The sequence below is a fragment of the Panthera onca genome, chromosome B2, assembly GCF_046562875.1.
Source record: "Panthera onca isolate mPanOnc1 chromosome B2, mPanOnc1 haplotype 2, whole genome shotgun sequence".
Taxonomy (NCBI): Eukaryota; Metazoa; Chordata; class Mammalia; order Carnivora; family Felidae; genus Panthera; species Panthera onca.
Genome location: NC_138343.1, coordinates 100,513,196 through 100,538,810, shown reverse-complemented (window position 1 = coordinate 100,538,810; position 25,615 = coordinate 100,513,196). Strand labels below are relative to the sequence as shown.

Below are 25,615 nucleotides of genomic sequence, written 5' to 3'. Positions count from 1 at the left end.
TGCCAATGTCTGTCCTTCCAGATATTTTCTATGCCTGTTACGTATGTGTGTATATTTTTACATAAACAAGATCATGAGATGCTTATTACTCTGTAATTTTTTCCCTTTGTCTTTCCCGAATGTCTTTTAATATCATCTCTGTCTCATAGAATTCAATTGTGTTAATATAATAATTTTTAAAGTCTGTTTCTCATTAGTAGATGTTAAGTTTATGGTGTTCAGTTATTAAACACAGTCCTCAGTTGAATATCTGATACGTACATTTCTGCTCATTTGTGCCTCTATAGCTGTAGGTAATATTCCCAAAAGGAAAGTGGGACCAAAGAATATGTAAATTTTAAATTTTGATGCATGTTAATAAATACCTTGCCACATTATTTCACCGAACAATTTATACAAGTTTATTTCCCCACACTGTCACCAACACTGAGTATTAGAAGACCTGAATCTAACATATTCAAAATTGGATTGTTTTAATTTGGATGGCTTTGATTAGAAGAAAGGTTAAGCACGTTCATATCTATTCACCAATTGATTTATTATGAAGTACATGTTTACATACTTTCCCCATTTTTCTATTATTCATGGTTTTTTGGTTATTGATTTGTGAGACCTCTTTATGAAAGAAATTTAGTCCTTCATATGCATTGGAGATTTTTTTCTTAGTTTGCCTTTTTTATTTTGTTTATGGGTTCTATATGTATATGTTTATATGGCTTTTAAAATATTTTAATGGAATTAAAACTGTCTTCTCTATAATGGCTCTGGTTTTTAACGTATGTTTCTACAAAAAAAAAAAAAAAAAAAAAAAAAACAACCATAAAATTCCAGGTTCCTCACAATTTTATTCTAAATCATTTGTGCTGAGTTTTGTTTTCTTTCTTTGCAATTTTAATCCTCAGGAACAGGATCTGGACTTGGCACGTTTCTCTTAAAGGTGCTTGAGGACGAATTCCCAGAAGTATACAGATTTGTGACTTCAGTTTATCCTTCTGGTGAGGATGATGTCATAACCTCACCTTATAATAGCATCTTGGCAATGAAGGAACTTAATGAGCATGCAGACTGTGTGTTGCCCATTGACAACCAAGTAAGAAATGACATTGTAACTTATGGATATATCATGTATACATTCAGTCCTATGTTATGCATGTGTGTGCATATGAAACATTGTCTTCACCTTTCAGCTTTCCCACCTAAGAGGAAAAATAAGTTTAAATTGTTTTTCTTTCTCTTCCTTTTTTCCTGGTAGAATGTCATCTGTGTCCGCTCTTAATAGCTTGTCTCCCAATATTTTTCCTTTAAAAGTCTTTATTTGACATCATTAGCAAAATTGACCTCATGGTGAATTCTGGAAAGTTGGGTACAACTATAAAGCCAAAGAGTCTGGTTACTTCAAGTGCTGGGGCTTTGAAAAAGCAGCACCAGAAGCCCTTTGATGCGATGAACAACATTGTGGCAAATTTGCTGCTGAACCTAACCAGGTAATCGTATTGATGGTATACCTAAGGACAGTTTACAGACTTCACTTTGCTTCTGATGATGCTTGCAGTAGCATTTTTGTAGTAGAACTTTTTAGTTGTTCTAGGTCATAAGAGCTTCTCTTTATTTTATTTTATCTAGTATTTTGAGATCTTGGAGTGACAGACCAGAATTGTAATTTCTACGTGTCCAAAGCAACATTTCCTCAGATACATTCTATAGAATATTAATGGGTATCAAATGAAAAAAATTGTCACAGAGACAGTTGAGAACTTGGTTAGATAAAAGTAAGCATGGTTGGTTTGTTTGTTTGGCTGTAGAATGTCTTCCATCTTTTAAACCAGCTAATGTTTACCTCTTCATTCATTAGCTGTCCAAAATTTCTCCTTGACTTCGATCTAGAAGATTGCTTTGCGCTTATTATATTCCAAATTATAGAGCACACTAAGCAGACTCTTAACGAATTTAGTAAAATTTATAGGATAATTAAATAATTATTGCCCTGTATGTGTTTAACTCCACCTAAAGTCCATTTTAAGTAAGATATTTTTGTGTATGTAACATGCAGCATAACAGTGTGTTGGTTACACATCATATAATCCACAAATAAGAATTGCTATAGATGTTGTATGTTATATTTTAATTATCTTTATACATGATGTTCATGATACTAAATTTCACTAATACAGAAAAAAAAGAGCATATATTTCCTAACTGAAGAACAATGTACAAAAGGATTTAAAAGTGCCTGCTGAATCAATCAAGCTACATTCAAAGTATAAAATTTTTAAGTTAATTTTTTTTTCTCTTGCTTTAATGTTAATTTTTTAGCTCTGCAAGGTTTGAAGGGTCCCTTAATATGGATCTTAATGAAATCAGCATGAATTTAGTTCCTTTTCCTCAACTGCATTATCTTGTGTCAAGCCTAACACCTCTGTATACACTGGCAGATGTTAATATTCCTACCCGAAGGTAAAGTGTAGCAATTTTATTCCAGTTACTTGATAATTTGAATTACTTTTTAAAAAAAAAATTGTTTTTCAGTTTGTAATAACTCTGGGTATTTCTTTATATCATTTATAATTGATGACAACCATTTTTTCATGATTTGAATTCTTTATTTACAGGTCATTGTTTAAAAAGTCAATATTAAGGGGCACCCGGGTGGTTCAGTTGGTTATGCCTTGGGCTCTTGACTTCAGCTCAGGTTACAGTTCGTGGGTTTGAGCCCCATATCTAGCTCTGTGCTGACAATGCAGATCCTGCTTGGGATTCTCTCTCCCTCTCTGCCCCTCCCCACTCATGTTCTCTGTCTCTCTGTCTCTCTGTCTCTCTCTCTCAAGATAAACTTTAAAAAGTCAATATTAAGCTATTTGGAATTAAATCTAAATTTTTAAGCTAACTAAATGAAGATACAGTTTTTATTGAAAAGGATTTAAGGGCTTTGAAGTCTGACATAGTAAGTCTAAATGCTAATTATGTCACTAGCTACAGGACCTTGGGCATGTGACAAACTTCCTTTCCATTTTTCTCATCTGTAAGTACGAGAATCAATGCACCTATCTCTTTTCCTTGTTGGCTATATTAAATAAGAGTATCTTTTAAAGCTATCACGGTCTAGCACCATAGAACTAGGCTTTCCAATATTATTGTTTATGGTAGCTGTTACCTATCATTTCCAGAACACCTTGTTTTGTAAGTGTGTGTCATTTATAAGCATAAAACTTAAGAGGCAACAAAAAAAATTAGTTGAAAAAAACTGTTAGCATATATGGTGATAATGAGCTTGAAAAGGTCCAACTGGCATCCACAGTTGAGAGTAAAGGTCCTGTCACACTCTGTAAGAGGATAGTATGTAAATTATAAAGTAAAAACTGGATTAAAGTTTTTATAGTTTTAAGTTTTGGCAAAATAACAATTCTACACTGTGGGAATGTCACAGTGATATTGATTAACTTTTATTTAAGCTGGTAACAAATAACCGGTTGTGCCAACTAATAGATAGGACTCTTTCTGCATAGGATACTGATGACCTTAAGTTAAGCAGCTTGCATAGTGTATAGAACATGGTGATCATTCATTAAATATTCACTGTTTTTATCAGCCCAATGTATTAAAAATTAATGTATTTAAATAAAATGTGCATCATTAATGTGGACACAATGTAAATTCATACTAAACTATTTATTATACATTAGTGATAATCCAGACATTTTTTACATTTAATTAAGTACAGCTATAAAGGAGAAAATGTTTGACTTGGTCCTTCAACCTGAATGTTTCAAAGCCAATTAAATTTCTTTTTAATCCTGCTGTTTGGCATATTTTGATAAAAATAACACTACTTCAACAGTTTTTATTCATATAATCATAATTTGTTACAAAGGATTATTTTTAATTAAAATGTGTTTGTGAAAATGTATAAGGGACTTTAAAGATTTTAGACTCTTAAAGAGCTTGTCACATGTTCTTTCTATCTCTGTGTTCTTTTTTTCTGCTGTACTGTATATATAGGCTGCCATATCAGCATATGAACACATTTATCCTTGAGTAAAGTAATAAAATGTTTTAAAATTGTACTATTAAAAGTCATAGTTTTAAAATTCTTTAATTTCTTATTAATAGTTTCTAAACAAATGAGAATGGTTTTTGTTGTACCTTTTATTAATAAATGTCATTTCTGTACCTAGTCCCATTTTTATCACATGAAAATAATGAGCACATCTGAGAAGTATGTGCGTGTTTCTTGAAATCCCGTATTTCTAATGTAAATAAAGATAAGTGTCCCAAACTTACAAAAAGCTCCTTACTAGTTCTTATATTTTGTGTCAGAAAATAAATCACGAGTAAGTGTGCTCGTTTTCTGTATGGTGGTTCTTAACCTTTTCTGGGTTTCCTTAACTCCATAAAAATGCCCAGAAGTACATAACACACCAAAATTTTGAACACAGTAGCAAAAGATTTATGAATCCCCCGTAGCACTCACCATTCCTTAAAGGAGTCTTCTGTTCTTGCTGTCACATAACCAAGACAGAATGTAAGCTCTATTAGAGTAGGAAGTTTTTGTTGTTCACTGCTGGGTCTCTTGCATGTTAAATAGTGCCTGGCACATAATAAGCATTTGGTAAATAACTGCTGAATGAGTAGGTAGCACAGTGCGATTTTTGCAGCACCCCCCAGACATTCTGCAGTTTCCGCATACAGAATCTTGGCTAGAGTTATCTAAGGAACCTAATCATATTTGTATTGAGGCAAGTGGGATTTGAGAACGAGACTGGGGGTATATTAAGGAAGGGCCTAGGATGCTGTGAATTGTTAGGTATAAACTTGTTAGCACCTTTTTCTTCCTCTCTTTAAATGAAGGATAAAAGATGCCCTCTTTTTTCGTATTTTTCATCAAGATTGCTTTGAGAAAATGACAGCTGAAATTTAGACGTATTTGTGTATGTATTTACCTGTAGATGATGATCCCTGCATTTTGTATGTATAAACATAGAAGTAATATTTAGTATAAACAGTGATTCTTTCATTGTTCTAGGTTGGATCAGATGTTTTCAGATGCCTTTAGTAAAGATCACCAGCTAATTCGGGCTGACCCCAAACATAGCCTCTACCTCGCCTGTGCCCTTATGGTTAGAGGAAATGTACAGGTTTCAGATCTTCGCAGAAATATTGAAAGGTTTGATTTTATATTTTCCTGATAATTTATGTGTACCACTTGTGACAATGTAGCATGGTAGTTCAGATGACCTGTCTTCCAATTCTAGCATTTGCCACTTAACTAAAGCGTGACCTCGAGCAAACTACTTAGCCCGTCTTGGCCTTACTTTTTTCAAATGTAAAACAAGAATAATAGTACAAAATTGTTATTTGTAAATAGTGAATGATACAGGAGATGTTTTATTTTCTTTTTTTATTTTCAATTTTTTTGAATGTTTATTTATTTTTGAGAGAGCGCGCGCGCACACGCAAGCAGGGGAGGGGCAGAGAGAGGGCTAGACACAGAATGCGAAGTAGGCTCCAGGCTCTGAGCTGTCAGCAGAGCCCAATGCGGGGCTCCAACTCACAAATTGCGAGATCATGACCTCAGCCAAAGTTGGACGCTTAACTGACTGAGCCACCCAGGTGCTCTAAGATGTCTTATTTTCTGAAAATGTTCAGAAAATTTAACTATTGTTGTTTTATTACCACCACCACCACTTCGCTGCTTCTAAGTTTATGTTTTACCATTTTTTGACCGTCTGTTTTTTAGGAAAACTACTCGATTGAATTACAAAGTAAAGAAAATTACAATATTTTCATTTCTTTTCTTCCCCAGATTTTATGTCCTCCTAACTAAATGTCCCTTAGTTCACTGTCAGACTGTACCATGATACTGTTAATAGTAAAAAGTAGATAACTTTACCTTATATATTAAGCAATTAGAATGGTAATTACCATTAGTAATGTCCATTGCCATATATGGCAGATGTTTTCATTACCTTCATTCTCACCTTTGAGTTTTTGTATCTCAGATTAAAACCTTCTCTACAGTTTATCTCCTGGAATCAAGAAGGCTGGAAAACCAGCCTGTGTTCAGTACCTCCCGTGGGGCATTCCCATTCATTATTAGCTCTAGCAAATAACACATGCGTGAAGCCTACCTTCATGGAACTCAGAGAGCGATTCATGAGGCTCTATAAGAAAAAGGTAATTATCAGTACACTTTTGTAACTATGTGTTTTTATTTGGGCTATTTAAGATGTATTCTTGTGAGTTATACTGTTACAAATCAGGGGCACTCCTGACTACTGTATTCGTTGTACTCAGACTACCTAAATGAGAAATCTCCTGAGTTTATAAGATTTGAGTTCTCATTTCTCTCGTAAAATTGAGTGAACTGTTATTTTAATAAAGTATATCTGTGTTTCGGGGCACCTGGGTGGCCCAGTCAGTTAAGTGTCCGACTTTGGCTCAGGTCATGATCTCACAGTTCATGGGTTTGAGCCCCACATTGGGCTCAGTGCTGACAGCTCAGAGCCTGGAGCCTGCTTTGGATTCTGTGTCTCCCTCTCTCTCTGCCCCTCCCTGCTCATGCTCTCTCTCTCTCTCTCTCTCTCTCAAAAATAAACATAAATAAAAAAAGAATATGTCTTAGGATAGTTACATTTGTATCAAGTTTCCTGAAAATGGTCAACATTATCCTTTGTTTGTAGGCTCATCTTCATCACTATCTACAAATTGAAGGGATGGAGGAAAGCTGTTTCATGGAAGCCGTGTCATCTTTATCCGTGCTCATAGAGGAATATAACCAACTGGACGCCACACGAAGCATGCCTGTGGAAGATTTACCTAGACTAAGCGTAGCTGTGTAAAACAGAACCCCAAAAGTACTTTTACTATTCTGAATTTCACATTTTTTGGTCACTTTATCTGTTTTCAGAACTTTTGTGATTCAGAAAGTCTAGTTTGCACTTTTCATATTAGAAAGCATTTTTGCCTTAAAAAAAAGAGTGGTTTTCCTTTCATCACAATTCGTGGGCGATACCAGTGTGTGACATTACTGAAAGTCCTAGTACCTTTGACCTCAAACATTTATCTTCAGAAAGTTCCCCTTTTCTGAAATTGAGAAAACAGAGTTCAACATTTTACTTTATTTAGAGTTTCATATTCAGGCATTCATACAATGGTAATCATGTCTTCAATAAAAATCTTACACAGATTTTCATATATTTATTTATAATTTATTTTTTCAGCCCTGGAATTTGCCCTGGAATTGTTTGGTATAACTAGAGCTGTTAAATAAATTTATAATTTATTTGGTTGAATTCTCCTGATTCTTTAAAAGTGAGTACGAGGAGTAATAGAAGAACACAATATAAATATTTCTGTGTAATACCCACTAACTTTTCAGGGATAGGTGTTATTACAGCTATTAGGGAGGTTTTGTTTCTTGTTTGGGTAACCACTTGTTTGCACTGAAAAGAATTTTTACGTTTATTTTAACATGTATTTGTATTATCTTTAAATATAATGCTTTTTATTAAACCAGTTGATTTTATAATAATAAATGTCCATATTTTTAAACAGTATTATTATTGGTTTTGCTTGTCACCATTTATATAAGCAAACAGAATGTTACTTAGCCTGATACCTTCTTCCAAACTTTGCAGAAATGGTTGTAATAGTCTAGTGAAAGTGTTCTCGTTACTATAATCTCCAGCTCTAGGTTTTAACATTAATTTATCTTTAAATAAAATAACTTATATTTTAAGTCCATACATAGATTTGTCATTTAAGGAAGTAATTTTTAGGGACAATTTATTTTCAAGCCAGAATAATCCATTGTGTGCTTTTCTTTAGTGTTACATTCTTAAGTTTCTTTCCTTTTCAAAGTAAGGATACTGCTTTTTATCTTTATCTTGGAAATTTAATTTTTTACATTATTTGGTATATAAACTTTTAGATTACAGTTGTCAACAATGGCCAACAAAGTTCTACTTTCTCCTTCCAAAAGAAACCTTAATAAACTCATATTCAGGATAGGGCAATGGAAGCTATAAATATATTTACAGTTTAATCTTATTCCTTTTTAAGAATCAACCTAGAATCTTGCTCACCATGTAATGATTATCATCTGATGGGATCCTAGGCTACATTGTCAAAGTACACAAAGTTTTAAAAGCTAGTTTTAAGAGTTTTAAACTTTTTACACATCTTCAACAAAGTATTCCAGATTAATTTATAGAATGAAATGTTTTCTTGTAAATTGTATAATTTTCCATTATGTATGGAATATGTAGATGGAACCAAGTATCTGTGTATTTCATAATTATACATTTTAAAGAGTTCACTTTTAAGGTTTTTAAGTTTTACATAAATTTTTTTAACAAGCCTTTTTAAAAGCTTCTATTGCCTTAAATACAGTCATTTGAGAATAAGTAGGCATTCTTACTGTTTTAAATCAATAAGGTAGATTTGCCACCCTTTAAAACCATTCTAGTTTTATGATGGTAACCTACATGATTACCTAAACTTAACTTTTCCCATATAAAGTTGGTTTTATAGGATCTTGAGCTCAGAAAATACATCTCCTGGATCTCTGCAGTTTCTTTGACATACACAAGATGTAATCCACAGCATCTTCCATTTAAATGACCCTTCATTTGGGCAATCAAATTGAATGGTAATCATTTTAGACTTGTTAGGGACACAGCATCTCTTATCCAAGCATACTCCACAGAAAGTGGGTTTGTAACTCTGGGTGCTTGAGCATCCAGAAAAGATGAATTTTTCAGCTTTGAGAAGTTGGAAAGTGGGTTGGCACGTTTTTCCTTTAGGGATCTGAAAAGGTACATAACATTAAGAAGTCATTAGAAAAGTGATACTATATACAGAACATTTTTATAGCACAAACACAGGTATAATTATTTCCAGGGCATTAATATTTCTTAGTGAATCAGCACTCTCTTTTCTACCTTTGAATTCCACCCCCAACCCCCCCACCCAGAGGTCTGTCCTCCCTGTTCTTGCTCCATCATAGGACCCACTCCCTGTTTTTGTTGCTCTCCACCCTTCATTTCCACAATTTCCACAATGAAAATTTGTCTTATTTAATATCAAGGGCCACGTCTTATTAGATGTTTATTTACCTCAGGCTTAGCAAATTCCCTAACAAAACTCAGTTTTGAGTGGATGAATAAATACCTTAATCCCTTTAAAACTGAGTTGTCAACTTCTTAATATGGTAGGGAATAACTTGGGGATGAGAAAGATTTTGTAGCATTTCCAAAACTTACTCTTGAGACCGTCATCTTGCCTTGTTCTAGAAGTAGGACCAGCTCTAGTTATACCAAACAATTCCGGGGTAAATATTTTATCATAGTCCTTTGGCAAGTTTACTATCTAATAAGCACAGAGCATTTTGGAAATGGTGGTTTCTCCCTCCAAGTTGGTGATCTATAACCAAGATCAGAACTCTGATGTTCATAATGTCAGTTCTTATAATTATGATACAGCAACCAAAATCTTTTACCCACTGCTTTGATTCCGCTACATAAAATTAACATATTTTTTAAAAGTTAGACTCTGAAAAGGATTTGCTTTTTAAAAGCATGCATAGTGGGGGTACCACAACAAATCAGGCTGATCAAGACCCACACTGTTAAGCTACTAGAGTACCTAGAATCAGCAGGCTAACACTACCTCCCTGCTTGGTAAGATTTCCCCCCATGAAATGCAATTAGATTAATACTTCCTTTCCTCCCAAATAGTTTGACTTTAAGAGTTACAATGAGGTGATTTTCTTTTTACAAGAATCGCATACTGTCTATCCCTCTATAAAACGTACTTTTCAGGAGTCTCTTAATATTGAATTACAATGAAACTAAATCTGATTAAATTTTACCTTTATTCTCTTCGATATGTTACTGTCACAGGGTTGAATATAACACAGTCTTTTCTCTTTTCTCATTTCACAGTTGCTATTTTCATTGGTCACCCTATCAGATATTCCCATGCCACAGGTTCTGGAGCAAGGGGTCCACTTTGTTGCTTGCACAAGACATTTTCTTTTCCAAATAAGTGGGAGATTCCTATAAGCTAAAATAAAGGGGGGAAAGTACATGTGTATACATAATTATGTACTCACACAGATAGACAACTTTTAATAATTATTTTTAAGCTAATAGTAAATAGATCAGAACTTTTCCTTTTATGCAGTGTAACTCAGAATAAAATAAACTTGCAGTCTAATTCATCATGCTCTCTCTCTCCTACTTTCAAATTACCTTTTTTTTTTTTTTTTTTTTAATGTTTATTTATTTTCGATAGAGAAAGAGAATGTGAGCTGGGAGGGTCAGAGAGAGAGGGAGATACAGAATCCGAAGCAGGCTCCAGGTTCTGAGCTGTTAGCACAGAGCCCGATGCGGGGCTTGAACTCACAAACTGTGAGATCATGACCTGAGCTGAAGTTGGACGCCCAACCAACTGAGCCACCCAGGTGTCCCCAAATTACCTTTTAGCCAAATGAAGAATAAAGATAATTTATCTTTGAAAATCTGAGTAAATGTATCCATTTGCTTCTGCTTACTAGCTCATTCTCTTAGTACTAAACTACTTGCCTCTTGCTAGATATTATTTTCAAAAATGAAATAGACATTAGTAGGATTAAGAAATTCAAGGTATTAGTCAGAATGATGTCTTAATGTTAACTTTCATGGCATGCTAAAATCTAAAATACAAAAGTTATGTTTGAGAATAAACTATTAAGGCCAGTTATTTTTCCTCTACTTGTTTTAATCTGGTCTTTTAGAAAATTCTCTACATTACATTGAACTAATCAAAATAACCATATACTAAGTCATAGTGAGTGTGTAATCTATTCTGTTCATTCAGCTTAATTGCTACATTCCCTGTGGTATCAGGCCCATGGTATTCTTTCCATTGGCCAGCCATTTCAAATCACTTATAGAAAGAAATGGCAAAGGAAAAGATAGATCTATGGGTGGGTGGGTGATTTGCTGGACAGATGGAGCCCCTCCACTGATTGATGCTTAGCAGAAGGGAGGGGAAGGGGGGCTGAATAATGAGAATATAATGAGTGCATAATAATTCCTCCATCTTATAAATCCACTGGGAGCTTCTTGTTCTGCTCATGAATGAGTCAGGCCATTGGTTCATTTTAAACACTACATTTTAGTTGTCTCAAAGCATTTCCTTAAGGTTAATATGCATCCTAAAACGGATACTTGGAATAAGGTTGTGATTTGAGTCTGCAGTTGAATATAGCAAAATTCTGGCTATGTTACTTCAAAATGGAAATTTAAAACTCTGAAAAGATGCCCCCCCTCCCCGCAACTACCTTCTTGATAGGAAATATCAGTCACTTTGAAGTGTGTGCCGTCTTCGAATAAATGATACTTTACTGCTTTCAGTGTTATTAACGGTAGGATGTTGCAATTGCACAAGGAACTGAGGGAGAGGAAGCAGAAACATGAAGATACCTGGAAGGTAGACAACAGTTTAGAGACCTCAATGCAGGAAGCAGATTAAAAGCCTGGCACGCATCTGCAATAAATAAAGGTAGGTTAGATTATCACATTACCAATAACCCCCCTTAAAAAGTTAAGCCAAGAGCTGCAGTTCAGGAAGTTAACATTAAGAAGCAAGAAGACTAGAAGAGCTTTTAAAGTAAGAGTTTAGTATTTGGTGAGCAGTGAGAAAAGCATGGGGGCATTATGTCACTGCATATGCTTCATCGTGAGCGAGCAAAAGCTAGAATCCAACCGTAGGCCATCTGGAGTAAAGTATGCCCAAATACACCTTAACGTGTATATTGGTCACTGTTTGCTTTTAAAACCCAAACTTCTCTTTGGGCCCCTAACCACAGTTTCACAGGTAAGCAGAGGAGAGACGTTAGACTGAACATACACTAACATATCTAGACCTGTGGTCTCAATTACCAGAGAGCACAGTGGCAGAATTTCTCACTTTTTGTAGCAAAGCACGAGCCACTGAGACTGACCATGTAAGACCCCCTCCAGCCAGGTTCCAATGATCCTCTGCAACTACTCTCCTTCCGCAAATGAGACCGACTGAACTTGATCCAAAAGGATGCTCTAGTGGAAACTTGCTGCCCTAGGGCATTTTCTCACCGGCGAGGTTCATGCATGAGGCCCAAGAACTTAGACGGAGCCCCTCAGATCCAGTTCAGAAAATCAGCTGTTCCCGGACATTTTGCAAAAAAGAACAGCTTGGCTTATAATTTTAGAGGTTTTAGAGCATTAGTGGCGTCGTGCCATTAGCTAAATAACCAAGTATGGCAAATGCAAATTCACTACAACCTGTTCAATTATTTTCAAATTAATTGGCATGATGGAAGTCTCTGAGAATGTTCCTTTCATAGAGTTAGTTTTTTAAATATCTAAAATTCATTGCTTGATTATAGTTGCTTTTGTTAAATATCCACATAATGTAACTGAATTTAGAAGTTTTTAGCATATATAAATATTCCTCCTGTATTTCCATGGCACCTTTCATTTACTAAGCTCCAGATTTCAATAAAAAGGCATTCTTGATTTCTGGGTAAAAACACAGAGCTGTGAATAATAACCAGGCATGAATACTGACCCTTTTGAGTCCTTCCTCATCTGTGCTTCATTTGTGGGTGTTTTTGAAACTCCTGTCCCCAAAATGCCCTAGCATTTAAACAAGATGTTAACTTAAAGCAGACCCGTATACAGTATTTATGAATATACGGACACTAACTGTAAATGGCCAAGTGCTCACGATGAGTGAGAAAAAGTCTCATTACGGGTTTCTGACTACATACATAGCTGGGGACCCTACTTTAAAATACCTGTATGTGTGTTTATTTAGAGAGAGGTTGGTAACTGTAAAGCTGCATTTTCAGACCGAATGAAAGAATAATCGTATGTCAGCAGTTTCCTATGTTTAGAAACAATATTTATAAATTCAAAACATATTCTCAAATGTTTTTAATAAGCAGGCTTCCATTTCTGCTTTTGTCATACACAGGAGTTGCCTTTGAAAATTTTTGGAACTGGATGGGTCATACGTCTTGCCCATAATATAACAATACAAGTAAAAGTTTCTCTCAGGGTGCATGTGAACAATATTTAGTCAGTTTTCCTTAGAAGAGGTTGAGTAGAATGAGCCAGAGGCATAGAAGAGTTTTTCTGACCCGAGCAGAGCTTTTAAAAACTGGAATCTTTTACTGGAAAAATCTAAAACATTATAAAGTTTCCTTTAGGGATACTTAGAAACTACCTATCTGAGGCAGAGACTGAGTAAGATAGCACACCCAACCTAACTCTCAGACTGACCACTAAGCCATAAGTACTTACTGAGTACCTGTGGTACATAAAAGAAACAGGAAAGAAGATCACAGGAAGCCATACATGAGAACTAAATATGCCTTTAAGCACCTGGCATTGTTTTGTAGCTTGTTGAAAGCTGTTGTTGGAACGGTCCCAGGCCACAGTTTGATTGATCAGACTTCTTTCTACCTTTAGCCCCAGAGCAGTGACCGTCAGCCGGCTTTGGTATGAACAGAGGCGTGCATCCAATGGCCCCACTCACACAGAGACAGCTGAACAGGGGATTGGGTTGAAAGACTTGGCCGTTATGATAATGTACCCTGTTGAACTCACATCCCACAGCTATAAGATCTGAAAAGAGAGAAGAGCAGAATCACCAAAGAAGCCATAACTGATAATCCAGACCTCCCATTATGAATCACAGGGGTAATAGCTATCTCCTTTATGAAGTAGTGTTCTCAGCTTCTTAGGCCCCATCTGGGACTTTCTCAGAACATGTGTAAAAGGTGGAAATGAGACATTTTCATTATATGGTAGGAGATCTGCTCCAGTCAGTCACTTTTAGAATCAAGACCAAGTACAGGCCCTATCCAGGATCAGTAGGAGCATCGCACTGAGACACTGATTGTAACTCTGACAGATGGATTGGTGGCTGGGAAGACTGAGGTTTCCCAGATGTCCAACAATAGGCAAGGATGTGTTTGTAGGAAATGAGGATACATGAATGGCTGAAGAAATCATAATTTGTTTAACTACAGTACTGCACAGTAACTAATTTTGTTGTTAAGAGAATTGGAGGAAACTTTCACTCCTCTGAGAGGTATTCTTGACCTGGATCAACGGTTCTCAAAAGTGTGACCCCGGGGCGCCTGGGTGGCGCAGTCGGTTAAGCGTCCGACTTCAGCCAGGTCACGATCTCGCGGTCCGTGAGTTCGAGCCCCGCGTCAGGCTCTGGGCTGATGGCTCGGAGCCTGGAGCCTGTTTCCGATTCTGTGTCTCCCTCTCTCTCTCTGCCCCTCCCCCGTTCATGCTCTGTTTCTCTCTGTCCCAAAAATAAATAAAAAACGTTGAAAAAAAAATTAAAAAAAAAAAAAAAAAAGTGTGACCCCTCGCGCCTCTTGGCGGTACCTGAGGCCCTTTCAGAGAATCCGCAAGGTCAAAACTCTTTCAGAACACTGAGATGTGCCTGAATTTTTTCACCGTGTTGGTATTTGCACTGAGGGTGTAAGAGCAATGGTGGCTGAAACTGCTGCTGGAGCCTTAGCGTGAATCAAACCGTACGGGCTAGTACTATGTTTTTCCCTGCCAATGCGCTTGTACATAAATGTGCTTTCGAAAAAAAAAGAATCTAGTTTTACTCAATAATGTCCTAATAGCAGTAGAAATTACCAATTTTACTAAATCTTAATCACCAAATATATTTCATTTTAATATCCTGTGTGACAAAGTAGGAAGTGTTAGAGCATTTCTGTAGATATTGTATCGTCTTGAGAAGCACCTACTCTATTGTTTGAGTTTGGGGCTGAACGAAACCATTTTTTTAGTGAGGATTTCACCTAAAGAGATGACTGACAGATAAACCATGATTACTCGGGTATTTGGCAGACATTTTCTTGAAAATCAACGGTGAGCGTGTCACTTCAAGGAAAACACTTTTCTGGCCAATGACAGAATTCAGGCTTTCAAGCAAAAATTAGAAGTTTGGAAAATCTATATCCACCACCAAGATCTCTATAGCTACCCAATATGCAGACTTTTATGATTAGATTGGTATTGGTTAATGTGATTTTTTTTAAATCTTGTATAAAGTGTATCAATATTTGGAACATCTACATCACCTTTTCCCAAACTAGTATTTTCCAAATAACCAATGCCTGGTATTACAAAACTATACGCGAGTAAAAGACCCATTCCAACTAGGTCTTGGATAGACTAATGCATTTTGATGTCACAGACTCTGCCAAGTTCATTGATAGGGTTTCAGATTCCATGATACAGCTAATTTTCAAAAAAGTACCACTTCTAGGGGCGCCTGGGCGGCTCAGTCAGTTGAGCAACCGACTTCGGTTCAGGTCATGGTCTCACGGTTTGTGAGTTCGAGCCCCACGTCGGGCTCTGTGCTGACAGCTCAGAGCCTGGAGCCTGCTTCGGATTCTGTGTCTCCCTCTCTCTCTCTCTCTCTCTGCCCCTCCCCTGCTCATGCTCTGTCTCTCTCTGTCTCAGAAATAAACATTAAAAAAAAAAATTTTTTTAATAAAAAAAAAAGTACCACTTCTCAAGTTTTAATATCAAAAAGAATATTCACAATTATCTGAAAATCCTGTTAAAGTATTCCTGTCTTTTCCAATGACCTACCTATGTAAGACTGGATTTCCTTCATATATTTCAACAAAAGTAACATACAGCAATAGATTGAAAACAGAAGCAGATGGGGAAATCTAGCTATCTTCTGTTCAGCTGGACATTAGAGAGGTACACAAATGTAAAACAGCTCCATTCTTCTAATTTTTTCTTTGTTTTAGAAAATATTTTCATAAATATATTATTCCTATCAAGTTGCAATGGGGTTTCTATTTTTAAATGGATCAGTAATATTTTTAAGTTTCTAATCCATCTAAATACCAATAGAGATAACTCACATAAACGAAAGCTCTTTGGATGTTCATTCATTTCTGAGACTAAAGGGGTCCTCAGAGCAAAGTTTAAAAATCATTGTTCTGTATCATGGATCGGCAAATGTCCTGTAAATATCTTAGCATTTATAGACCATTGGTTTTTGTCACAACTACTGGGCTCTGCTATCAGAAAGCAGCCACAGACTATGGAACTGAATAGTGTGGCTGTGTTCCAATAAAATGTTACTTACAAAAACAGGCTCTGGGCCAGATTTGGCCCCTGGGCCATAGTTTGTGATCCATTTGAGGTCATCTCCACCCCCACCCTCATGGCTATGCTCTGTGAAAATACTCATCACATTCTATGTGAAATCACTTGTGGAAAGCTCTGTCTGACACAGTAAGGTTTGACTCTGTGAGGGCAGGGCCTCTATCTTTTCTTGTTTTCTTTGGGCACCGTGCCTGGCTCATTAGTGGCGGTTCGCTAAGTGCTTTTTAAGGTAATGAAATAATTTGCCCAGCACCATTTGGGAGAAAGGAGGATCCTGATGCCAGAGTCTGATAGGTCTGTTGACCTGTCGAATTTCCACAAATAATAGCTAACATGTCTAAGAGTCTACTGCCTGCCAGATATTCTGCTAGGTGCTTTGGGTTTTGTGTCATTATTTCATGTGTTCCTCCTAGCACTTCTGTAGGAGGAAGTATATATGACGTAACTGAGGCACAGAGAGGTTAAGCAGCGTGACCTCAAGGTCGCTCAGCATATAAAGTCCAGAATTTGAACCCAGTGCCTGTATTCTTAACCAATATAGTTTAGTGCTGACAGGGGCATCAGGCCATCAAACTTGAATGGCTCTACACACTCAGTCATACTCCAAAGATGTGCTCTTATTCCAGGCTTGCAACAAAACCCGATAGTAATTTGCCTGCCCACACAGTCTTTTCTGTAGACTGACTAAAATGTGAAGCTAACATGGGTATCTCTCTTCCCTTAGAAATCTTAGTTTGTTTTTTTTTTTAATTTTTTAATGCTTATTCATTTTCGAGAGACAGAGCATGAGTGGGAGAAGGGCAGAGAGAAAGAGAAACACAGAATCCAAAGCAGGCTCCATGTTCTGAGCTGTCAGCACAGAGACTGATGTGGGACTCGAACCCACGGACCATGAGATCATGACCTGAGCTGAAGTCAGATGCTTAACCAACTGAGCCCCCCAGGTGCCCTAGAAATCTTAGTTTTTAATCCTAGCTAAATCAGGATCCTGAGTTATTGTCAAGGTGTAGGTTTAGATGGTCTCCATCAGTCTCCAGAGTTAAAATCCATAAATCTGAGGGTCAGGTTGTGATTTGGGGTCCCCCTACCTTCCTTTTTACAAATCTGCTCCCATTTAAAAGTACAGTAACTTGATGATCATTTGGAAAGGCTAAGATTAAAGCAGGATATACATCCTTACATTTTAAGCAAGATTATTTTTAAGTTGCGGAAAAGGGTGAATTCAGACTGAGCTTTTGACCACAGTGACAAAAGCTGTCATTTCGTGGCACTTTAAGAAGTCAGGCTCTATTTACCTAATTTCTCCTAGTTTTATCACTAAAGGCAATTACCTGAGAATCACTACATGATCACGTCAGTGCAATTAACAAGAACAGGTTTCTGAACACATGGTGTCCAATATGACAAAGCCAGTCCCACCGGTGTGTGAAAACCAAACCCACCTCAAACTTAGCCAAACTAAGCTGATTATTCCAATCAACAATTACAGGGAGGGGGGAATGCTGTCTGGGCTCAACCTCTTCCAGCAGGTCCCGAAGAAGACACTTACACGCACACACTCCGGTCTCGTACCTAGGCCCGTCTGCCGAGTAGTCACAGTACAGCCCTTTGTGCGGGTCGCAGAGGTCGGCCTCGTTGCACGTGTCCCCTGCTTGTCTGGCACAGACTTTACAGCATCCGCAGCCGTCCCTCAGCAGGCTCACTCCAGGAGGGCAGCTGGGCTTCTGGTGAGGGCATTGACAGGGCCAGTGACAGAACTGTTTACGCTGGTGCACCTCCGACGCTTCTCCAGGCCTCCCTTCAGGCGGCGTGTCTGACGGCCGGCCGCCCTGCTCCCCGCAGCAGAACTTCATTGGATGACACAGGTGCCGTTAGAAAGCATGCCTCAAACTCATTTCAGAGATTTCTAGAAACCGAAGACTTCCCCTGAATTGGGAGATTACAGCGGGGAGCGTCGCAATATCCATCGGGAACTGTCACCATCCCTCTTTCCGTAAACCTTTCTTCACTCGGCTACCCACACATCACTCGTTCTTCTTCCTCCTCCCTCCTCGCTGCTCCTTCTCACTCTCGAAGTCTCTAATTGGAGCCCCCTGCGGTGAACACCTCTGAAGGCTCCTCCCTCTATCGCCTGTCTCCCACCAGCCCTGTCTTCGGAACTCAGATGCGAACTGCCGGGTCTCCACTTGGATATCTGACAGGCACAGCGAGCTCAGTGTGACCAGAACAAACTCCCAATTTCCCTTCCAAGATACCCTTCCGTGCACATCCCTGCTGAACACAGGCCAATTTCGCTTTTCCAGAATACCTTGGGGTCGGGTCATTCTTGACTCTTCTCTCCCATTTTCTATCCAATCCTACCAGTAAATCCTGTTGGTTATGCCTTTAAAATGTACCCAACTCTAATCAGAAATGATTAGATAGCACCCCCCCATCACCAAGCTACCATTATTTCTCACTTTAGATGATTGTAATGGTCTCCTAAAGGATCTCCTTGCTTCCCCCTTCGGCTTCTAGATTCTTCACTCAGCACAATGGTTAAAATGAAATAAGCTACAGTGCCTATAGCTAACAGTTACCGCATTATACATATACTTAAAATTTGCTAAGAGAGTAGATCCTATGTTAAATGTTCTTACCGCACACACACACAAACAATAATAGAAGGGGCAGGAGAAATCTCTGGGAGGTGATGGATATGTTTAGGGCTTGGGTAGTGGTTTTGGTTTAATGAGTATATACTTATCCTGGAGCTCATCAAATGGTATACATTAAATATGTGTATCTTTTTACAATCATACTTTAATTCATGTCACTCCTTGCTCATAAGAGGTGGCTTCCTCACGGCTTCACATTTCAGTGTAAAAGCCAAATGACCCTCGAAGGCCCTGCAACATCATGTCCACCTGGCCTCCCCATTCTTTGAATACTCCACGCATGTTCCTCCCACAGGTATCTTCGTGGCTCACTCCTTCAGTTGCTTAGGTCCATGCTCAAATTTATCAGTGAGGCCCTTCTTGTCCACCCTTTGTAAAACAGACCCTGCCCCAGCCTTTTAGCCCACAGACCTTCTTACCACCTGTCTTATTCCTGTATATTCTACTCGTTTATCTTCTGAGTCACGCATCAAGAATGTGAGCTTCTTGAAAGGGCAAGCTTTTTTGCAGTCTTATTCCCTGTAATAAAGTGTAGGGAATGAAAGAACATGGTACCTCCTCTGTGCCAAGCGCCTTACCTAATATCATTTAGCCTTCATTAGAAGAGTATGGAGCAGTTGTTAGCCACATGTGGTAGGCATAATAAGTGTTCCTTCAAAGATGCCTGTGTTCTAATCCCCAGAACCTGTTAATATACTACCTTACACAGCAAAGGGGATTTTGCAGATGCAGGTAAAGGTTTTGAGATGAGAGTATCCTGGATTAACCAGGTGGGCCCAGTGTAACCACAAGTATCCTTCAATGGGAAAGAGGCAGGAATGTCAGAGAAGATGGGATGGAAGCAGAGGCAGGCGTGATGTCACAGCTGAAAGGCGGTCATGAGCCATGAGTGCAGGAGCCTTTAAAAGCTGCAGAAAGCGGGGACGCCCGGGTGGCTCAGTTGGTGGAGCATCCGACATTCAGCTCAGGTCATGATCTCACGGCTCGTGAGCTCAAGCCTTTGCGACGGGCTCTGTGCTGACAGCTCAGAGCCTGGAGCTTGCTTCAGACCTTCTGTCTTCCTCTTTCTGCCCCTCTCCCGCCCGTTTGCTCTTTCTCTCTCTCTCTCTCAAAAATAAATAAAAACATTAAAAAGGAAAAAAGCTGCAGAAAGCAGGGGCACCTGGGTGGCTCAGTTGGTTAAGTGTCTGACTTCAGCTCAGGTCATGACCTCAAAAGCTCGTGGATTTGAGCCCTGTAAGGGACTCTGTACTGATGGCTCTGGGCCTGCTTGGGATTCTGTCTCTGTCTCCTGCCCTCTCTCCCTTTCTCTCTCTCAAAATAAGTAATTATTTTTTAAAAAGTAATTATTTAAAAAGTAATTTATTTAAATTATTTACTTAAATTATTTAAAAAGTAGTAAGTAAACTTTTTTAAAAAGCTGCCAAAGGCAAAGAACAAACTCTCTCCTAGACCCTCCAGAAGGAAGAGCCCTGCCGACACTTGATTTTAGCCCTCTAAATACCCATTTTCACACTACAGATGTCCAGAAGTGTAAAATAATAAATTTGTGTTGTTTTAAGCCGCTAAATCGGTGGTTAACGGGTTACAGGAGCAGGAGGAAACCATACACCCCATTTTATAAATGAGGCCACTGAAGCTCAGATTGTTTAACCTGTCCTAAGTCCTACATCAAGCAGTAGAAGAGGGATTTAAGCTAGACAGGCAGATTTCAGAGCCCGAGCTCTCAACCCTTACCTTCGCTCCTTCCCTCATCCGGGTCCCGCCACAAGCCAGCTTTGATACTAAACAAACCCCCTAATCTTCATCTGTCTCTCCTCTCCAGCCAAGGCCTCTCCCCCTAAGCTTACAGCTCATTAATTTCCCCTGGGTATATCCACTTTGATGTCCCACGAGGATCTCCCTTTCTCCTTCCCCACAACAGACTGCTCCTCACCCAGTAGTTCCCTTTTTAGTGAATGGTGGGGGCAACCACTGAGCTCCCCAAGCCACGAAGCTGAAAATGGACCTCACCTGCTCCTCTCCTTCATCCCTCACACCCGAAAGTGACTGACTTGGGAAAGTCCAAGCTCCTAAGCACAGCATTCAGGGCCCTCCTCAATCTCCCGCATTCCTAGCATCCATTAGGTTCTGGCAAGTTCAAGTGTTGGCCGTTCCCTGAATAGCTGATGCTGTTCCATCCGGCTCTAACCTTCTTCACTGGCCCTCCCTCTTCATCCAGCTCTGTTTAGCTATGGCCTTTTCCAGAAAACTTCTTACGATCTCTCCCCACCCCCCACCCCCCTCTTTTACATGCCCTTGTATTGAAACCATTTGTGTAAGTGCCTGTCTTTTCCACACGCTTAAAGCTACCCATCCTCAGGGACTTGTGGTTCATTTGTGGTATAATTAATACTGGAACCTAGCACAGTGCCTGGCAAGTAATTTCTATAATTAACCCTCAATTTATTTGATAGCCTGAAGGCACTTGCACTGATCCAGAAATCTAAACCTCTTTCCAAGCCAAAACATCCTACATTTAAGAGTATGAGTTTGGGGCGCCTGGGTGGCTTGGTCGGTTAAGCGTCCGACTTCGGCTCAGGTCATGATCTCACGGTCCGTGAGTTCGAGCCCCGCGTCGGGCTCTGTGCTGACTGCTCAGAGCCTGGAGCCTGTTTCAGATTCTGTGTCTCCCTCTCTCTCTGCCCCTCCCCTGTTCACGCTCTCTCTCTGTCTCAAAAGTAAAAACGTTAAAAAAAAAATTAAAAAAAAAAGAGTATGAGTTTGAAATTCCACCCTTACAACCTCAGCCCTTTTGCTTATCACTGGTAACACGAATTCCCCAGAGCAACCCTCTCAGCTACAATTCAAGCTGAAGAGACCACGTGAGGATAGATTTTGAGGATAAGCTGTGCTGGGATTCTGGAGGAGGTGGTGGTGGGGACTGGAAATACAAAAGTGGAGAAGGGAGTAGAAACAGTGTCTTCTTCTCAATTTTGCCTTGGTTCAGCCATGGTTGCCGGGACCTTCCTGCCAGATTCACTGGCCTCCCAGCTGGGCTCATGTTCATGGAATCTCTGTTTTCCTCTTGCCCCCTCTCTAAGGTGTTTGACTTTTTTTTTTCTTTATGCTTAATTTATTTTGGAGAGAGAGAGCATGAGGGCAGTCAGTGTAGAGCCAGATGTGGAGCTCGATCCCACGAACTGGGAGATCGAGCCGAAATCGAGCTGGGAGATCCCACGAACTGGGAGATCGAGCCGAAATCGAAAGTTGGAAGGATGCTTAACCAACTGAACCATCCAGGTGCCCCCTGTTTGACTCTTAATCCTCTCCTCTCCTCTGGCTTTCATGACGCCAGACCCTCCCAGGTCTACCCCTACCTCTCAATATACTTTCTCACTCTCCTCTGCAGACTCCTATTACCCCAAATCTGACTTACACTTAGACTAATTGGTGTTCTGTGACCTTACTGTCTTTTCTCACTCTACACAGTCTCTTGGCAATCTCCTCTACCCCCTTGTCTTCTATTTCCACCCTGTGCAAGCTTCGAAACTAAATTTCCATCCAGGAGTTCTCCACCAAGCTCTACAGCCATACAGCTGACTACCTACGAGACAGTGCCACTAGAATGTCCCATGGGAAAAATTCATTCCCCAAACTCATCGTCCCTGCCCTCCCCCCTCCCCCTTCTGGATAGCTTCTCCAACGTTTGGAGTCAGGATGCAGGGAATCCTCCTGGTCGTCGTCTCCCACACTTCCCATAGCCGTTCAGTGCCTAATGCGAATTGTCCTCCTATTCCTACAAGTACCCCCTTGGCTACTGAGTACTATTGCAATAACTTCCTAACTGGTCTTCCTCCCTCAATAATGACTCCTCAAATGAATCTGTCATATTTCTGCTGGAGGGATCTGTTTAGAAAACCTGTCTGATTCTACTACCCCTCCTTGTACAGGGCACCAGTGGTTCCCTACTGCTACAGCATAGAGTGCAAAATTCTGAGCATGCTATCTGAAGCCTGTGCGGGGTTCATGCCTTCCTCTCCAGCCTTCGCTTTCAATGCACTCTCCTCCTCCACCTTACTGCTTACGAGCCTCACCAGGTCCCTTTCCTCCTCCATGCTTTTCCTCATGTTGCTTCCTTTCAAGGAAATGCCTACTCTCCACACTGCCCACCTGGGGACACCTGTTTCTCTTTCCCGTCTTGAAGCATTTCTATACAATCTCTGAGGCCACAAGGTAACTGTTGAAAACCAAGGATAAAGAGAAAATCTTGAAAGTGTACCCGGAAAAGAGAAGCATTACATTACATACAAGAGAATAACAACAAGAGAGAGATCTGACTTCCCATCAAAAGGAGACCAAGATACTCTTCAGTAGGTGCCTTGGATAAACTGTGATCCAGACAATGGATTATTCAGTACTAAAAAGAAATGAGCTATCAACCCATGAAAAGACACCCATATTATTAAGTGAAAGAAGCCAATCTGAAAAGTCTACTTACTGTATGATTCCAACTATAGGATATTCTGGAAAAGGGCAAAACTACGGAGACCCTAAAAAGATCACTAGCTGCCAGGGATTGGGGGACGGGGTGGAGCACAGGATTTTTAAGGCAGCAAAAATATTCCATGATCCTGTGATGCCGGATACATGTCATCGTACATTTGTCCAAACTCCTGGGATGGGCACTACCAAACGTGAACCCCAAGGTAAACTATGGGCTTTAGGTAATACTGATCTATCAATGTAGGTTCATCAGTTGTAACAAAGGTACCATTCTAGTGGAGGATGTTAATAAGCAGGGAGGCCATGCAAGTGGTAGACAGGAAATCTCTTTACCTTCCTTTCAAATTTGCTGTGACCTTAAAGCTTCTCTGGGGGAAAAAAAAAAAAAAAAAAAAAAAAAAAAGGAAGGTGGGGGGAGGTGGAGAATAAGACCCAATGATGAAAGGAAAAACAAAAAGAAACAACTGTCCACCTGGTATTCTATCTTCAGTGAAACCATCTTTCAAGACTCGGTGCGACAGACAAGAAATGGAACAGAACTCTTTTGGGACACCAAAATAGGCTCTTCTGTTGCACCAGAAACAAAGGGTTTTTACACCAGCGCTGAGATTTGGTACAGCTCTGCGATCTCAGGTGACTATCATTTACTTGATCTTTAAGCCTCAATCCTCCTCTGTAAAATGGGATTAATAATAATAATAATCCACGTCGTAAGGTTATTTTGAGGATTAAGATAATGACTAGAGTACCTAGCACGGTGCTCAGCACGTAGCAGACATTCAACAAGGAGTAGGTATTATTCCTCAAAAGTTCATAATGACAAAATTAAGCAAAATAATACTTTGTTGCCGTGTCTTAACCTCTTTGTGTTTGTTTTTGTTTTTTATCTTGGACACCTCTCTATCGGAATATGTGCTATTCAATCCACAACAACAACAATGGGCCCTTTCTCAAGAAGGGTGGAGCGGGAGACAGCTCCGTCTCCCCTCCCCTGGAGAAATGTGCCCCTCCATATAGCAGTGGAGACAAACCACACCAGTGGCATTCTTGTTAGGATTCTTCTAGTCTGAAATCTCTCCACATCCTATATAACAAATTTCAATCTCCTGCTTCCTAAAACACAATTGAGCGCCCTACTCGGCTACTAACTCCCAGACACATCCATGTTTCCCCAACCACTGGAAGGTTTCGAAAGCTCTGTCCTCTGGGCAAGCAGTAACCTCCTCCATGTAAATAAATCCACATACACAAGTCACCCTGTTTTCATCTTCTTATTAAAAAATCCCAAGGCAACGACTTGCTCCTCTCAAATTAAATTTCCCTTTGGTCTGTTGCTTGAAACTATTCCCAAGTCTTCACGGACCGCTTCCTTTTCACGAAAAGGGAGAAACGCATGAGTTGAGAAGAGACAAAGTAACAGAACGTTTTAAAAATATAAATGCTTAGCCCAAGTGCTCCTTTCAAACAAGGACAGGCTTGGCTGAAGGAAGTCGTCAGAATCATTTTTTCCAGTGGCTCTCTGCACCTTTCGCACACAGCCACGGAAAGTTGAGCCCCAGCCTGGAGCCCAGATGAAGGGGCTCCTTCACCCCGGCAGCCGCCTCCGGACCATGCGGTGTGTGTCGTACCCCCGCCCCTAAAAAATATACACTATTCAAGTCTGGGAGCTGTTCAAACCTATCGAAAGTGGATTCGGTGCCATTACCTGAAAGGAAGAAATGTTTTCCACTTCTTTCCCGAAGCTTCTAAACTAAACACAACTTTTATTTGGAGAGGAAAATGGCTCCCCGTTTGGCATGAAGTATTCCCACAAGGTATTTACCACCCCCCCCCGCCCCCATCTTCTTCCTTTTTAATTTCTGACCTGGAGAAATCTGAAACTCCTGAGGGGAAGCGGTGAGGAGGGGGGAGCTTACCTGTGCCAGAGCAGCGCCCAGGAGTGTGGTAAGCAGGAGCCCCCGCATGTTCCCCAGGAACCAGCAGCAGGGAGATAGGAGGCGGCTGGGGCCCCACACAAAGCTGCCCTCTGTCTCCTCAGCGGGACACCGACCTCGTGCTCACACTCTCAGCTGGGCTTTAGCTCTCACGGAGCTGCTTTAATACCCTGTTTTCTTTCGCAGACTCTCCTCCTATTTACCTTCTCGAGGGAGGGTGGGCGTGGAGTGTCAGGAGGGTGTGAGCGCTCTCCTCCGGGACTAAGAAGGGTAGGTCAGGTGGTAACTTTTCTTTGAGTAGCTGTTCCACCAGTTCCCAGAGATCAGAGTCTCCCCTTGGGCTAAATGGTAC

At 39.8% G+C, this 25,615-nt stretch overlaps 2 protein-coding genes across 6 annotated transcripts in view; one reads left to right on the top strand and one right to left on the bottom strand.

Annotated features, from left to right (window-relative positions):
- The window catches only part of TUBE1 (tubulin epsilon 1), a 15,696-nt gene extending 8,143 nt beyond the window's left edge, over nucleotides 1-7,553 (top strand). Inside the window, exons 7-12 of one of the 3 annotated variants that reach the window (XR_009605194.3) lie at nucleotides 903-1,090; nucleotides 1,309-1,484; nucleotides 2,314-2,454; nucleotides 5,021-5,161; nucleotides 6,016-6,171; nucleotides 6,678-6,775. Coding sequence is in view for 2 of the 3 variants with exons in the window: in XM_060616425.3 (XP_060472408.3) it covers nucleotides 903-1,090; nucleotides 1,309-1,484; nucleotides 2,314-2,454; nucleotides 5,021-5,161; nucleotides 5,997-6,171; nucleotides 6,678-6,836 (980 nt within the window). In the remaining variant the exon portion in view is untranslated. Of the gene's footprint in view, nucleotides 1-902; nucleotides 1,091-1,308; nucleotides 1,485-2,313; nucleotides 2,455-5,020; nucleotides 5,162-5,996; nucleotides 6,172-6,677 lie in introns of all 3 variants that reach the window. The other 2 variants (XM_060616425.3, XM_060616426.3) reach the window with 2 other exon arrangements.
- Nucleotides 7,180-25,615, bottom strand: CCN6 (cellular communication network factor 6). Of its 3 annotated transcripts, none has more exons than XM_060616428.3 (5): nucleotides 25,246-25,615; nucleotides 17,737-18,034; nucleotides 13,410-13,652; nucleotides 9,869-10,062; nucleotides 7,180-8,805 (listed from the first exon to the last, which is right to left on the bottom strand). In XM_060616428.3, the coding sequence occupies exons 1-5, from the start codon at nucleotides 25,291-25,293 to the stop codon at nucleotides 8,524-8,526; spliced, it is 1,065 nt and encodes a 354-aa protein (XP_060472411.3). In that variant the 5' UTR covers nucleotides 25,294-25,615; the 3' UTR covers nucleotides 7,180-8,523. The 3 variants fall into 3 exon arrangements, with proteins under 3 accessions (XP_060472411.3, XP_060472410.3, XP_078303358.2); XM_060616427.3 differs by lacking the exon at nucleotides 25,246-25,615 and adding an exon at nucleotides 19,264-19,402; XM_078447232.2 differs by lacking the exon at nucleotides 25,246-25,615 and adding an exon at nucleotides 19,256-19,345 and having other exon boundaries at nucleotides 17,737-18,113.